The 15,038-nt window shown below is 39.1% G+C and overlaps 2 protein-coding genes across 3 annotated transcripts in view; one reads left to right on the forward strand and one right to left on the reverse strand.

Moving 5' to 3' along the window:
* LOC102231419 (acid-sensing ion channel 1A-like) overlaps nucleotides 1-12,707 on the reverse strand; it is a 70,785-nt gene extending 58,078 nt beyond the window's left edge. For both annotated transcript variants that reach the window (XM_005801744.2, XM_023345987.1), the window contains exons 1-2: nucleotides 10,597-12,707; nucleotides 1,869-2,064 (exon numbers count right to left, since the gene is read on the reverse strand). In XM_005801744.2, the coding sequence (XP_005801801.1) occupies nucleotides 1,869-2,064; nucleotides 10,597-10,985 (585 nt within the window). In that variant the 5' untranslated portion in view covers nucleotides 10,986-12,707. The remainder of the gene's footprint in view (nucleotides 1-1,868; nucleotides 2,065-10,596) is intronic.
* Nucleotides 12,708-12,796: 89 nt separating this feature from the next.
* Nucleotides 12,797-15,032, forward strand: spryd4 (SPRY domain containing 4). Its single transcript, XM_005801743.3, is given in 2 exon segments — nucleotides 12,797-13,151; nucleotides 14,117-15,032. Coding segments are annotated over 2 exon segments (813 nt in total). The 5' UTR covers nucleotides 12,797-12,880; the 3' UTR covers nucleotides 14,659-15,032.
* The last annotated feature ends 6 nt before the right edge of the window (nucleotides 15,033-15,038 follow it).

Consider the following 15,038-nt stretch of genomic DNA (forward strand, 5'->3'; position numbering starts at 1 on the left):
CAGCGCTCAAGCAGGAGGGAAAACTCAGCAGCATCATAAGAGATAAAAATTTTATTTCTTTCCCTTTTGCAAGTACAAAAAGTGAAAACAGAAATTATATTGTAAAAATGTAAGAGGAAAAAAAAGGAAAATACTAGAAATGATCTAAAGAACTTGATATTTAATGATAACCCTATTAAAAATTAAACCAAGTCCGTGTTGACCGAACTTTTAAAAAGGAAGAGACAGCCATACCTGGTTTGGATTTCTTTGAGAAACTTTACACCCCAGGTTATTTATCATCGGACCTTTAGGGATTTTCTTTGTTATGGAGGTGAAGAAAATCATCTGCATTTCCAAACACGCTCACAATCTGCAGCACGTAAAATATAACCTTAATTCTGCTTTGTACAACTCCACACTATGCTGAAAAGTATCTGCACTTCAGTTCTGGCTCCTGGTGAAACATCTGTGTGGGCAGATGTTAATAATATGTCTAATTAACACCGCTTCAGTTTTAGGGGAGGCACATAAATTAAGCTGCAGAGGTGATGACTTTAGCAGTTGCTTCATTCTAGTCTATGATCCGAGTTTAACCACCGTAATTTTTCTCAGTGACATTTCAGTGACTGCCTGGAGAGTTTTAACAGTCAGAACCTCGTCATTCATCACAGACCTCCATTTTAAAGTAAACAACGCCGTGGTCGGACTTCGCTGAAACATTTCCACGAGAAAAAACAACGGAGAGGTAAATCCACAAAGTCTGCAGCAAGAATAGGCGGGGTCCGCTATACATGTTCGCAACAAAGTCCAATAAAATAATTCTGAGATGACAGAAATTTGGTTGGGATGTTCAGGAAAAACCCTATGATCCAAAAGCAGCTGGAACAAGAGTGTGTTTTATATCACCAAGCACTGAGAGTGTAAACAGAAATAAGATGGTAAAAACAGAAATGGTAGCTCCATTAAAGCAAACTGTCTTCTGGAGAAAAGTTTAATGATTAAAAGAGAAAAAATGATCAGAGGTGATGATGAGGCTGTCAAAAGCAAAAACATTGTACCAAGTAGCAAGGCGGTGTTAGCATGATGCTGAGGGATGACTTAGTATGTTGCACAGTGGGTGCAATAATTAATTAATAACTTCCTCCAGATTCTCCAGCTTCACTTCAAACCAACAGCAAAACCAAACAACATTTAACTTCTTCATCATCATCCATTATTTAAAGGCCTGGTTCCGTCCAACCAGTTTAAACGATCGGTTCCGATTCTGACAAGCTGATCAAACATTCAGGCATGTCAAATGTTTGATTAATACAAAAAGAAAATATTTAAAGGACATAAATCCAAATTTCATTCATTTTATATTCCAACTTATTTGGTCACCTGATATGCCAAAATTCACTAAATTTGTTAGCTGCATAATGACTTCACCCTTTAAAAATAATGGCTTGAAAAGGTTATAACCCTTAAATTAAAATGGCATTCATGACCGCGACGAGGGGTTGAAAACTTCTCACCATCTACTCCTACTTTGCTTTCAGAGTTAAATAATTCCTTGCAACCTGTTTAGTATTTTATGCTTTCTAATGGTCCAGGACCTGAACAGCATCTATGCACAGAAAAAACATGAAAGTTTAAACCTGTTGATGCTTCATCTTTTCTGTTTTCTAGCCTCTACTGACCAGTCTCATTTGCATGGGCTTTGGTTGGATGTGAACATTGTGTGAAATGCTAAAGAGGGTGAACAAAGAGCCCAAAATGTAATGTGTGTGGAAAAAGAAAAGCATTGGCTCTAATATTTGCAATCCAGCTTCCAAATATTTACTGGCAGCTCCTGACGCCGAGGGCTTGCAGCCTTACAATGAACCCAGTTGAGGAGAGAAACTCACCACTTTGAAGTGCTCCGGTCTGCACTCTGTGCCGTGGAAGTGGCAGGACAGCAGCATGTCGTTGAGGTTGTGGCCGGTGCGGTCGTAGAATTCCCGCATGTTGAAAGGTCTCGGCTTGAAGTTCTGGAAGTCGGTTTTGAGCTTCAGGCTCTCCAGAACGCTCTCCTCCACCAGGTGTATGTCCCTGATCTCATACCTGGAGAAAAAGAGAGAGAAATTTGAGGAATTTTTCTGCCATAATCCAAGAGCACACATTTTCAGTCTGAAAGCAGGATTTCATGTCTTCTGTTCTCAAAACTTTTTATACTTTTGCTTTCAATTTTATTTTGAAAGCAGGACTTTATGTTTTTCTTCTCAAAACTTGTACTAAAAACTTCTCTTTGTGCTCACACTGCAGCCTGAAGTGACCCAATTCCAATTTTTTGTCAAACCAAATTTTTTTTGGCGGCGGCCATTCACACTTCCAAATAAATGCGACTTGAATGTGTTCTGCAGTGTGAACGGCAACGACCTGCGCAGTAGAGGGCGCAACAGCGTCATCGTTCTCAGTGTTTTGCCAACCAACCTAAAAAGAAGCAGTGCTCTGTTTGCGGAAGTAAACATGGATGCTAACGGTGGAGCATAGTTTACACATTTGAAGTTGTTGTCCGACTGGATCCAGCATATTAACAATTTAATCCTCATATAGTCCATCATGGTTGTTGTTTTCCTTCCCAAATGGGCGAATCAGGACGCAGAATTGACAACAGCCTCAGCTTTCTGCCCCGTGTTACACTAAACATCCGCTAGCAGTGTGCTACTGATCGCTAACAGCTACTGATCTTAGGCAGGAGTTTGTTCCAACCCACTCCCTACATCCAGTGGGTGGCGCAGGTTGCTACAATTGATAGTAACCACACAGGCACACCCTCTAGAAGGAAACAAACGCACCCAGTACAACACTTTCATTCTATTGGCTGAGAGGTTGCCAGGCAACAGTGCATTTTAGTTCCAGAAGCAAGCAGAAGTTTTTAGTAAAGGCATCACAAGTTTTGTGAAGAAAGACATGAAGTCCTGCTTTCAAAATAAAAATGTAAGCAATAGTATTAAAAGTTTTGAGAACAAAAGACATGAAATCCTGCTTTCAGACTGAAAATGTGTGCAGAACTGAAAGTGCTATTATGGCAGAAAAATTCCCCCACAGATATTCACTTTTATTTTACATGCAAATTTAATGCCTTTTAATTTAGCATGGAGTTATGAGTCTGCAGAATCCTGAATAGAACAGTCACCTGCTTCCGAACAAAAAGTGAACCTCAGTTTCATTTTTCACACCGTTCAGAAAGGTCTCTTAAGTTTTTATCAGTGAACTTTCTCTCTGCTCAGCTGGAGCTTAAAATAATATTCCTGAATAAATCAAAAAGGACAGAAAACTGACTATAAAGCTCAACATGATGGTTTTTCTGTGGCATTTTGCTGCCTCTCAAATGGACGGGCATTGCCAGAGTGGAACAGTTTATTGAACGTTTCATAATAAAGTTCAGACACAGACCCATAAACCCAGCCATCCAATCACTGACAATGCAGCAGCTCTGGGCTATACACAGTTACTCAGCTGAAGCCTCACCTATCTGGACCCTAAAGAAAGATGTGCTTGGGTTTGACTGGTGGCTCCTAAATTTTGTCTGACTAGTTTGCTTTAGCCAGGAGACATTTAGTTAAACTTTAATGGTTCACCAGAATAACATACAATAACATGAGTCTGGGTGAGTAATTAAAATCTGGAGTATGGTAAAGGGATTTTTATTTTTTCTTGGAAGTGATGAAATCAGCAGTTAATATCAGTGCAGCTGGAGGCTCAGACCACCAGACAAACAAACACCCTGGAGTCCATTTCGCTGAGAGTCTGGCTGCGCTCCGAACGCTAATTAAAGGCTAACAAATCGAGACGAACAGATTTAAAGCATCTTGTTAATCTAATCCGATGGTTTTTAGCACGCAGGAAGAGCAATGTGAAGGAATCAAGTGTGTCGAGAGAACTTGGAAACAGCAGACTCAAAACGAAAACCAAAAAAAAGAAATCTTAACGTCTCCCTGATATATAGGCTCCTTTTATTGACAACTAACTAAATCACATCTTCAGAAGCAGAGCTTTGAGCCACTCTTGAGTTTTATTGAGCATGAACCCAAAACAAGCAGTTGCCAAGCACGATTTAGCAGCCAAGTGTCTAATTACTAATGAACTCTTTGAATTTGGGCCTCATCAAATTAAAGCTGAGTCTTGGCACTGTAACACAGAGACCACTGTGTTAATCCCAACTGAAAGCGCTGCCGCTCAGAGCCGGGGGAAGAAATGATGCGCAGTTGTGTGTGTACTTTATTCTGGACTAAAACCGGCTCTTCGGCCTAATTGGTCCACTGTGCTCAGCAGCTAGAAGCTGGATTTTTAGAGCAATAATGTTTGGATGATTTCAGATTATTCCAAAGAAAAAAATATCGTTGTTGGAAACATCTACAGTGCAAGTGTAGCACTACTTAATGTAGTTAAGGGACTAGATGGCATAACACCAGAAGACTAGATTCATCTACTGGAGCTGTTGTCAGTAATCAATAAAACAATACAAAAGAATAACTGCTTTCAATATTATGTATTTAAAGTAAAAAATTAAGTGAACACCACAAAACACAAACATACATGGAAACCAAAATAAATAAATAAATACAATATATATACACAGTACTGCAGTAGATCTTCTATTTAGATGTGCACAAAGAGTCCTAACTTTCCCCGCTGGTCAGCACATTGTCTGACCGACACACATTTAAAAGTCCATGTTTTAATTGTCCAGTTATTTGAGATGAAAAAATGTCCAAGCGCAATTTGTTTCCACCAGAAAAGGGATGAATAATTGATTGTGTGTCTAGGTAGTGAGATGGAGGGGGAAATGTTATGGACCATCAGACTCCTACCAGACCAGTATGGAGTAAATTTCAGGTTCTCCTGGCTCCAGCCAGTTGTCAGAAGTTCACCATCCTTTAATCCTACAAAGGGATCACCTGGCCTGTATTGAAATAAACAGGACCAGTAAATTACCAGCCTGCTAGTTAACTAGACTTGTTTCAGTTATTATATACAGAAATAAATGCAATTATATCCACAATCTAATCTTTCAGACAAATTAAAGATATCAGCATTCATCTCATTATCTTAAACACATATTGAATTTAAGAAGCTACAATTGATGATCAAACAATTAGCATTGGCTACCACCACCAACATGCCAACCAAACAAACATTTGTGTTCACTACTCACCAATTCCATAAATAGTTCAGTGCATGACAACTTCATGGCTCCAAGCTCACTGGATGTTCAGATCTACATGATTTGTTATATTGCGAGTTTTAAAAGTGCATAATAAACAAAAAGTGGAGCTATGTATATATTGTTTTTATTGCTGTTGCTTAATCTCACAGCAAGCATTTTAGAGGACATTTATTCAATGTCTCATATTTATAAATAAATGTTTGTAACAAATGATTGATACTTCTGCTAATGATTTAAGCAACCTCGTTTGGCAATAGCACAGCACTTAGACTTCAGTGATTTATAAACTAGCATTACTATTTTAAAGTCTGTTCTCTGAGCGACACTGAACCAGTAAGGACTTTAAAACTGAGGTGATTTGATCTATTTTCCTAGTTTTAGTGAGAACATGAGCAGCAACATTCTGGATCAGCTGCAGCTGCCTGATTGACTTTTTAGTCAGGCCTGTGAGGACACTGCTGCAGTAATCAAAGCGACCAAAGAAAGCTGCATTTCTCCAGATCATTAGTACTTTTAATCCTGAAAGTGTTCTTCGGGCGACAGAAGCCCGGCTTTGTAACTGTCTTTATGTGTCTCTGAAGGTTCAGATCAGTAGAGTCCAGTTGTTGTAGAAAAAGCTGCATGCTGACTCTAGATGGTTCAACTTTAGGTCCAAAAATAATTAATTCAGTTTTGTTTCTATTGACCTGAAGAAAGTTATGGTACATCAAACTTATCGACTGCTATTGTTATTTATTCTTGTATGTTTATTATTATTATTATTATTATTATTATTATTATTATTATTTTATTTATTTAATATTTATAATTTATTTACTAATTTTAATTTTGATTGTGTGCTACGCTAGGACAAACCAAATTCCCCCATTTGGGATCAATAAAGTCTTATCTTATCTTATCTTATCTTATCTTATCTTATCTTATCTTATCTTATCTTATCTTATCTTATCTTATCTTATCTTATCTTATCTTATCTTATCTTATCTTATGTCAACGCACTGATATGTTTTACGCATCTGCTCAACCCTTGAATGGGTTCATATGGGCTTCATGGTAATAGAAAGTGCTGGTTCTGATAAGTTTCTGTCCTTCATATTCATCACAATGTTTGGAGATTTAGAGCAGGACCTGTTATTAAGCCACTAAAGAACAATTCTCAGCTCACAATTTTTTAAACTTAAACTCAAACCTGAATGATGGATTTTACTAAATGCTCTTATTATTTCTTTCTGAAATTGAGCTTTTTGTGTCGCTACAAAGAACAACAAAAATTGCAAAGCGATATTCTTAGTGTGCGCCACTTTGGGTTGATTAGCAGCTCAAAAAATTCTGCTAAGCAGCACATAGTCAGCAAACTCACTTGACATGTTCACACCTGGCATTAATGTGTCTCCCAACTAACACAAGGCGACAGCTCTGAGAACAGAACGCACCCAAGGCTCCATGAGGCTCCATCTAGCTCAAATGCTTCCCTTCATAGATGGTCTGCTCACAAGGGACAAATGAAAAAATAAATTTGAAATAGTTTCTGGACTGGGAGTTGAATCAAAATATAGAAAACCCAGTTAAAGAATAAAGAGATCAGTTCGATAAAAAAAAGGGGGGGAAGCTCTTTCCTTTTATGGCATGATCAGGTTTGCAGAAACAAACAAAAGAGCCGTTCTGCTGGTGTGTTACAGCAAAACACAGGGTTAGATATCTGTGTCGACTCATTCAATTTTCATGTAGTTGTTGGCCAGATGATAATTGCTATAACTGGCTGGTTTCCTGTAATGAGCCATGCTGGTGCGCATTGATGAAGGCTTGCAACGCTAGACGTGCACGATTTCAATCATAACTCTTTGCAAGCAAATATCATCTACAGACAGGCTAATAATAATTGAGCAGTGACAATAGACAGTGTGTTTATTTTCCTACTCCAATGTGAATGCACTGTTCTGTTGACTGAGGTAGAATAGAAATTTACGACGTCTTGTTCACGCTTTCAGACAACAGCTGGTATAAATGTTATGTATTGCAAATTTTTTGCTCAGGTCCCTCTTGAAAATGAGATCTAGATCTCAACAGGGTTTACCTGATTAAATAAAGGAATATAAAACTAGCTCTGGGGGGAAAAAAAATGAAGAGACCACTTAAAATGATCAGTTTCTCTGATTTAACATTTTATAGCTGTGTGTTTGAATCTAATGAACATTGTTCTTTTATTCTATGAACTACCGACAACATGTCTCTGAAATTCCAAGCAAAAATTTTTGTATTTATTTGTAGAAAATGAGAAATGGTCAAAATAACTAAAAAGATGCAGTGCTTTCAGACCTCAAATAATGAAAAGAAATCAAGTTTATATTAATTTAGAAACAACAATACTAATGTTTTAACTCAGGAAGAGTTCAGGAATGTTTGGTGGAATAAGCACGAGGATTTCAATGGGGGCAGTGGGGTTTGTATACATATATATAAATATATATAAAGGTAGATTGATAAATAGATAGAAAATGAGACAGATGTCTCTCAAAACATAATGAAGCAATATAATAAAAGTAGAAAATTGACATTGTATTAAATAAAAAGTTGTTGTTTACAAAGTTTTGACATTTTCCAACATCTCTGCATTTCACATAGTGTAGTTTTCAGCTACATTTTTGTATCAAATCATTGTTTGCACCGCCTGCCAGTCTTTTTAGAAGCTAAACGGCGCTGGAGACCCCTCACCACACACAGCATTATTCTGAGGCGCGGGGAGATTTACTTTCACTGAATTGAACTGTTGGAGAAATCTGCACACGCTGCCTTGCTCTAAAAGAAAGCAGCATAACTATAAATGTTCCTGCACTTTACCCTGGCTGCGATCTCCCACCAGGCTTTTATTCAAATGTCACCACTTTAATGTACTCACCAAAGAGTTTCACAGTTAAATTTGAACCTAAACACTGGCACCATTGGAAATCCTTTTAGAAACTGCTGTATCATCAAGTGAATGCAGCCCTCTGCTGATTTGTTATGACAGCCACCGTTTATGCACTACACACATTTTTATTTAATAGAAATTAGATCCAGCAGCTTGCTTTAATGAATTCATATCTGGCAACATGCTACATAGGTCTTATTGAAGTTCTTACAAAACTTAAAAGTCATGACTTCTAACAGTAAAACCAAGCAATTCATCAGTAAAAATGTTAATTTGGTTTATATCATAGATTGATGTTTTGTGACAGTGAGATTGGGCAAATCTGGAGGCTGTTTTTGTTGTTTGACTAAAACTAAAAAACTTAATTGGACACAGGCACCGAGTCTGCACGGGTTATAAATCGGACAAATCTGCCAGGAAGGCACTTATGAGATAAAATCCCAGAAGAACAAGCTGATGAAAACAGCCAAGACTGACCCTTCAGCGGGTGAGCAACTCAAATATCATGCCACAAGACATTTCCCAGACCAGTGGCTTTGATTGCCAGAGGTGGGCAGAAAGCAGTCATAAATGCATTTCAAGCCACAAGCACTTGTATTTCTGGCAGCTTAAACTGTCATTGCAGGGATTTTCTTCCTTGGCAACAAAAGCAAAAATAATCTTAACAGATTACGGGGTAATATTTAAGATAAGTACATGGATATGGATGCAGGGAAAAAAACAGGAGGGTTCATGTTTATGCACCATAACTTTGGAATAAACATTTAAATGTTCACTTTTGGAATATAAAATATCCAAAGTGCTCTGAGCGTTAAACTGATTTTGCTTTTAAAAACTTGTTTGCTGCATCTGACACTCTGTTCTCCTGAAGTACTGAAGGCACTAAGTAAAGGAAACCATTTCACTAATTGCTTCATTGTTGCTGCCTCTGTTGACATTTGGAAAAATATTACAGCACCAAAGGGCATGCAATCAAAAAGCTTCTACAGCTAAGACAAGTCTCTTGCCTCCCACTGTGAGATCTTTATTTCCTCTTGTGCTTCTTGGACATGATTTCAAAACAGCAACAGAAAAAAATGTTTTTCGTGCTATCCATGCAAAACAAGAACAAAGAAACACCTTCCTTGTTGAAATCTTTAGCAGCTCAAGTGCAAGTGAATCTAATTGTGGATGAGAAGAGTTTCTCTGCAGCTTTGCACAAAATTTCAGACACTCTGAGATCAGAATGTGTGAATGGAAAAAACGCCCCGAGCATTCGCGGTTTCGCTCGAAATCAAAGAGGTCTTCCAGCTTGTTTTCCTGCTGTGGGTGCGTACAGTACGCGGTGCCACTGCCAGCTCCTGTATCCAGAGCCTCCAGCTGCATCAACAAAACAGCTGGAGCCTCTGATTATAATGGTTCACCTAATTCAAGAGAGACAAACACGCTCTGCAGCCACTGGGTGACTGAGCAAGGTAGAAAAAGGCTGCAATAAGGTCAAATTACAAGCAGAGGATTAATTACTTAAATCTTGTCTGAAGTAACTGATTCAATAGGTTGAAAATGAGCTATTCATTCATTTGCAAAGTAAAAAGGAATAATATATTAATATATATTTTTTTAATTAAAGCCAAAGTTTCAAGATAAGACAGATAATACTCATTAGTCGATTATTACAAAGAAAGATTAAACACGACTAAGGCAACTAAACCGTTTGTGAAAAATAGATGTTGGTCTTTATAAAGAAAGCTCTGAGATACTTTTCAAATAAAAGCTTCAATTTTTCTAAGAGGAAGTTTTAAGAAGATTTCACATTACTAATGAAACAAAACAGACCATTAAGAAATTATTATAATGACCTTTGGAAATAAAATACTTTTAATATTCTTAAAAATAAAAACCTCTGTTAATCTAGATTATTACACTTAGATAACAAATACAACTGAATCCATCATTAAAAAAGTGGATTATGATGACATTTCAAAAATAAAACGTAACAATGCTCTTCAGTATAAAAGCCAATGTATTTCATAAAAAGTATCTTTTAGTTGAACTAGACCTGATGTGAAGAAGAGTTTGTTTGAGGGGTTTCAAAGTTAAGATTTCAGAGTCACCAAAATAAAAGTTTTACTTTTTCATTGTTCAAACATTACAGCAGAATGTGTTGTTTTTTCTTTTTTGCTAAAGTATTCCGTACTAAAAGGGAACTGAGCCAGTAAAGGGACTGTCTTTGCCTTTAAATGGATTCTCTTATTGCAAAACTGTAGGTTCCACCTTAATAATGGGCCAAAACTAAGCAGGAAAAAGTGAAGAAAAGTAGCTTTACAAGTCAAAAGTCTCACCTTTACAGGTTTTACTGTGCAGCAGTTTCCTAATGAGCTTTAAGTCCCTTAAACGCTATAACGGAGCAAAATGTGCGAAATATTAAATTCCAATGTTATCTTAGAAGTTGACAAGAACCATAGCAACAAAATGAAAGGCTCTAAGAGTTTTGGATGTGAAAGTGAAGCCTCTAACTGAGGTTAAATGTTGCTACCTGTTGTTGAGCAGGGCCAGCAGCTCCCCAACGTAGAAGAGGTCGTTGCGGGTCAACTGGCTGAAGCGGAACGCGTTCAGGTTGCAGAAGGTCACCGCCGGGAACGTCATGACCGGGGTCGAGACCTCGTCCAACTTGGTGACGTGCGGGTACTCGAGGTAGAAGTGGATCCGATCCACGCACACGTAGAGCAGGAAAGTCAGCGAGGCCAGGAAGAAGACGAGCCACAGGAACCGCTTGATCCAGAAGCGCTCGTAGGTGAAGATGTGGGAGATTCCGTGCAGGGTCGAGCTGTGCGCAAAAACTTCTATGGGTGGAGGCTGGTTCGAGTCCAGTTCTTCCGGCTCCACTTTCAGATCCATCGTTAACATGCGAGGGTTTGAATGCATCAAGTCTGGGAAAGTATTCCTTCAGCAGAGAGCAGCTCTGCTATCACCCCTCGGAGCGTGCAGAGGACCAGTCTTTGACCTGATGCAGTTTTGTCGCCATCACTCAGTCAGCTCTGCGTTGAAGCAAAACATTTGAGCCTTCTGCAAAGAGCACCGCCGAGCTGCCGGAGCCCGGGTCCATCAGCACAGCGCCACAGTCCCGATCTGCAGCTTTCTCAGCCGGAGAGGAGAAGTCGTGAATCGCTGGTCGATCATAAGTCCGGCGGAGCGCGGATAATTCCTGCACGGCTGCAAGAAGGAAACCTCGGAGCTTCGAGACGGAAAGGAATATCTTTGGACACTTCGGCAGGAGTTGCTTCAACCCGTTAAATAAAGGCTGAATTTGTCCACTCTGGACGCCGTAGAGAGGAGTCGGTGGTCGGTGCTGACTGAGTCGTGAGGGCAGGTTGTGTTCCTCCGTTCCTGTGCGTGTGTCAGTCTGAGAGCGGACTGACGCTCCTCTGCTGTTTACCTGTCACTTTAGGTTTTTGTGGCTCCCACACACACGGCTGCACCAGCGGCTTCACAAACAAGCAATTTAAACTACAGTTACTTTTATGTATTTGTCTTATTTGTCAGAGAGCTGGCTGCGCGCACACGAATGATTGATTGGCTCAAAAGAAGAAAACGCAAACCTGATTTCCATGTGTGCAGAATATTTCTAATGCATCTGATCACGTGTGTGTGCTGCCATGGCTCCCTGCTTAGCTTTTGTTTTGCTTGGCTAAACATCGGGTCAAAACGACCAAATGGTGGAAAAAGAGAGAAACGAGGAGGACAAAGAAAAGAGAGGGAGGGAAAAAACTGAATGTACCCGAGAGAAAGTGACTCGTGAGCATTTTGATTAAGTAATATTATCCACTGTCATCACTGAGAATTACCTAGGATACATGATGCTCTGGTGTTGATATTCTTCTCCAATTAGCTCCAGCATAATATGTGAATCATTAAAGGGGCAATGTTATGTAAAATCGACCACTTTGAATGTTGCACGAGGTCATAATGGTGTTTTCTCTTGAAAAACATACATGTGGTGTTGCCTTGATTACTTCATGCATGTTTGAGAAATCCTTTCATTTCCAGTAGCAACCATTCAGCTGTGCAAAAGGCCTGGGCGGACATAGCCCCGCCTTCAAGGACGAAGCTCCTCCTTCCAGCAAAGCAGCAGGACAGCTTCCTGCTGTTTGTGAAGAGAGCATCTTCCATCAATGGTTTGCTTTAAAAACATTTATTCTTATAAGGTGTATTCTGTACAGTTAAGCGATTAGTTATAAGTCTACTGAGCACTTGAATAAATTGTGGACTTGGATTTAAAAGGCACACATTTATCACATATTGATCTTATTATCTTTAAAAAAACGAAACTAGCTAATTATTTTTCACCTGAAATGAAAAAATGTTGTGGCTGTCAAGCAACAGGCAGATACAAATATTGTTCTAATTGTTATTTATAAAACCAATAAGCTACATTTTTTAAAATTTATCTAGAAAAACTGTTACATTTCCCTACTTTCTGAGTGCAACTGAACATAAAAAGAAAAACTGTACGATAATTGTTGTTTTTTTGCAGATAATTCCATAAAATGTACAAGATTTGGTAAGGATTTTTTCTTTTAAAAGCCAATAGCCTTATTCTTTTTTACTTCCATAATTGTTTTTATTTACTACTAATGTTATTTTACCTTTAGTCCTTTTGGATTGTTGTATGTCTTATCAAACTGACATGTTGTTAATTAATTTAAAAATTATTTTCAGTTGTAGGAAAAACAAACTATCCAAGTAAATTCGATGAAATGTTGATATAAGCCCAGTTACAAATCAGTTTTTCTTTAAAAAAAATTGAGACAGTCGCGTTTATGTGGCTGGCTGCTGTCCATGGTGCTGTTGTAGCGTAATGTTCCTCTCCGAGGCTGCAGAGGGCGCCAGAGCGCAAACATTACTACATCTACCAGCAGAAGGAAGAACGACATGTGAGCAGCAGCAGGAGGGAAAACATGGCGATACCCATCAGGATCTCCCCTCTCTGTCGCTGGGCAGGGCGGACATTGTCCTCTCTGTCTGCGGGACACAGGCGGGAAGTCAGTCTGTCAGCGAAAAGGCGCTTTATATGCACATCAACGGGAAACCGTAAGTTAATGTTTTATGGAAGCTAATTATTAGCAATGCTAACGCAGAGCTTAATGTCCGATATTAGGCTCAGCTCAGTCTGAGAGCTATTCACAAAAGATTGTTATTGTTACCAGATTAACCATCCGATTCATTTGCCCTTCATGTGAAAAAGCGCAGCTTTATCTGGGAGTGCAAATCCAAAAACTTTAAAATAACGAAGGGTGGAGGGAAGCCTTGACCTCAAAAGGGCAACAAAAGATCAAGGGTAGATTAAAAAGTTCATGTGACACAAGAGTGTCTTTAAAAGGGGCCTATTAACAAGCGTTTACTGTATAAAAAAAATATATAAATACTGTTAACCTTAGTTGTAGCCATTCCCGCTGCACACGCAAGGACTCTTGTTGAAATACTGAACAGACACTCTGTCCGATAATGGATGGAGCAGCTTGCTGCTGCATGTTGACACAATACTTGCAGAGACAAGTCCGCCAGTAGTTTTGTAACACACTTCATTCAGAGAGCTGGACCTTGACTTTAAATAACAACTCTTAATATAGACATACTGTTTGGTGGATTTGAGTATTTTGAATGGATGGTAATCTGCTTTGACTATAGCCTTACTAGATTCTGTACAAATATGTAAATAATGACAAATTACACTAACATGATAGCTTCAACTTTACTTTTTACAGTTTTACATGTCATTTGTATTTTTCTAAAGATAATCTAGTAACCCCATGATTGTCATTACCACGATATTAATTGAAAATGGTCTCAAAACAATAATTTTATCGTTTATTGTGATAGCTTTTGGGATAATTTATCATCCAGCAAAATTTGTTATTGTGACAATCATGCACTTGTATTTTTTGGGGAAAATTTACAGGGAACTTGGTTAATTCATAAATAATATGCATATAAATTATGTGAATATTTAGACTTTTTATTATTAGATAACACATTTGTGTTTTTTTTATTTCTAGACCTTCAGTTCAGACTCGATGAGCGTACGGCCCACAGCAGCCTGGACCTCTTCAAGAAAGACACAGGCATCATCTACCGCATGCTGGGCCTCGACCCCTCCCAGGTCCAAGACGACCCCGAGCGTTTCCGAGAGTGGGCCGTCGTGTTGGGCGACAAAACGATTAGCAGCGAACGACACTACTGGGAGGTCACGGTGAAAAAGTCCCAGGAGTTTCGTCTGGGGGTCGCGGAGGCGGTGATGTCCAGAGACGAGTGCGTGGGTACCAGCAGCTCCTCCTGGGTGTTCGGCTATGCTCAGAGGAAGTGGTTCGCCATGACCGGCAGTAAGGTGGTTCCTGTGACTCTGGTGGGGAAACCGGACCGAGTGGGGATCCTGCTAGACTACGACGCCGGGTTCGTGGGGCTGGTGGACATTGAGAAGCCCAGAATCATTCACACACTCAGAGCTCGGTTCACGGCTCCTGTTTGCCCGGCGTTTGGGCTTTGGGACGGGGAAATCCTCACACACTCTGGTCTGGAGGAGCCAGAAGGCTTGAAGTGAAGCTGGATTAACCCAGATGACTGCCATGGATAATCAGGCAGCATTTATCAGCATCCTACATAACTGTGCAGGTCAAACAGCAATAGGACTTATCTTCCAATGATGATTAATTACTGTGTAATTCAGCAAATCATCACTTTGAATAATATAAACTCATTCTGTGTGTGTTTTCTGCGTGTAATGGAACATTACCTCAGAGACTAAATGAGGAAACAAGGAACGTGTGGTTAGATTTGAGAAATATTTGCTGCCAATTTTGTCTTATACAATGCATGCTGTGGTATTGTCCACAAATGTACTCCTTAAAACATCACAGAGCTTCTCTGTGTTCATATTCAAACCATGTATTGTTTAATAAAATAACTTCACTGAAATTTTCC

The sequence above is a fragment of the Xiphophorus maculatus genome, chromosome 1, assembly GCF_002775205.1.
Source record: "Xiphophorus maculatus strain JP 163 A chromosome 1, X_maculatus-5.0-male, whole genome shotgun sequence".
Lineage (NCBI taxonomy): Eukaryota > Metazoa > Chordata > Actinopteri > Cyprinodontiformes > Poeciliidae > Xiphophorus > Xiphophorus maculatus.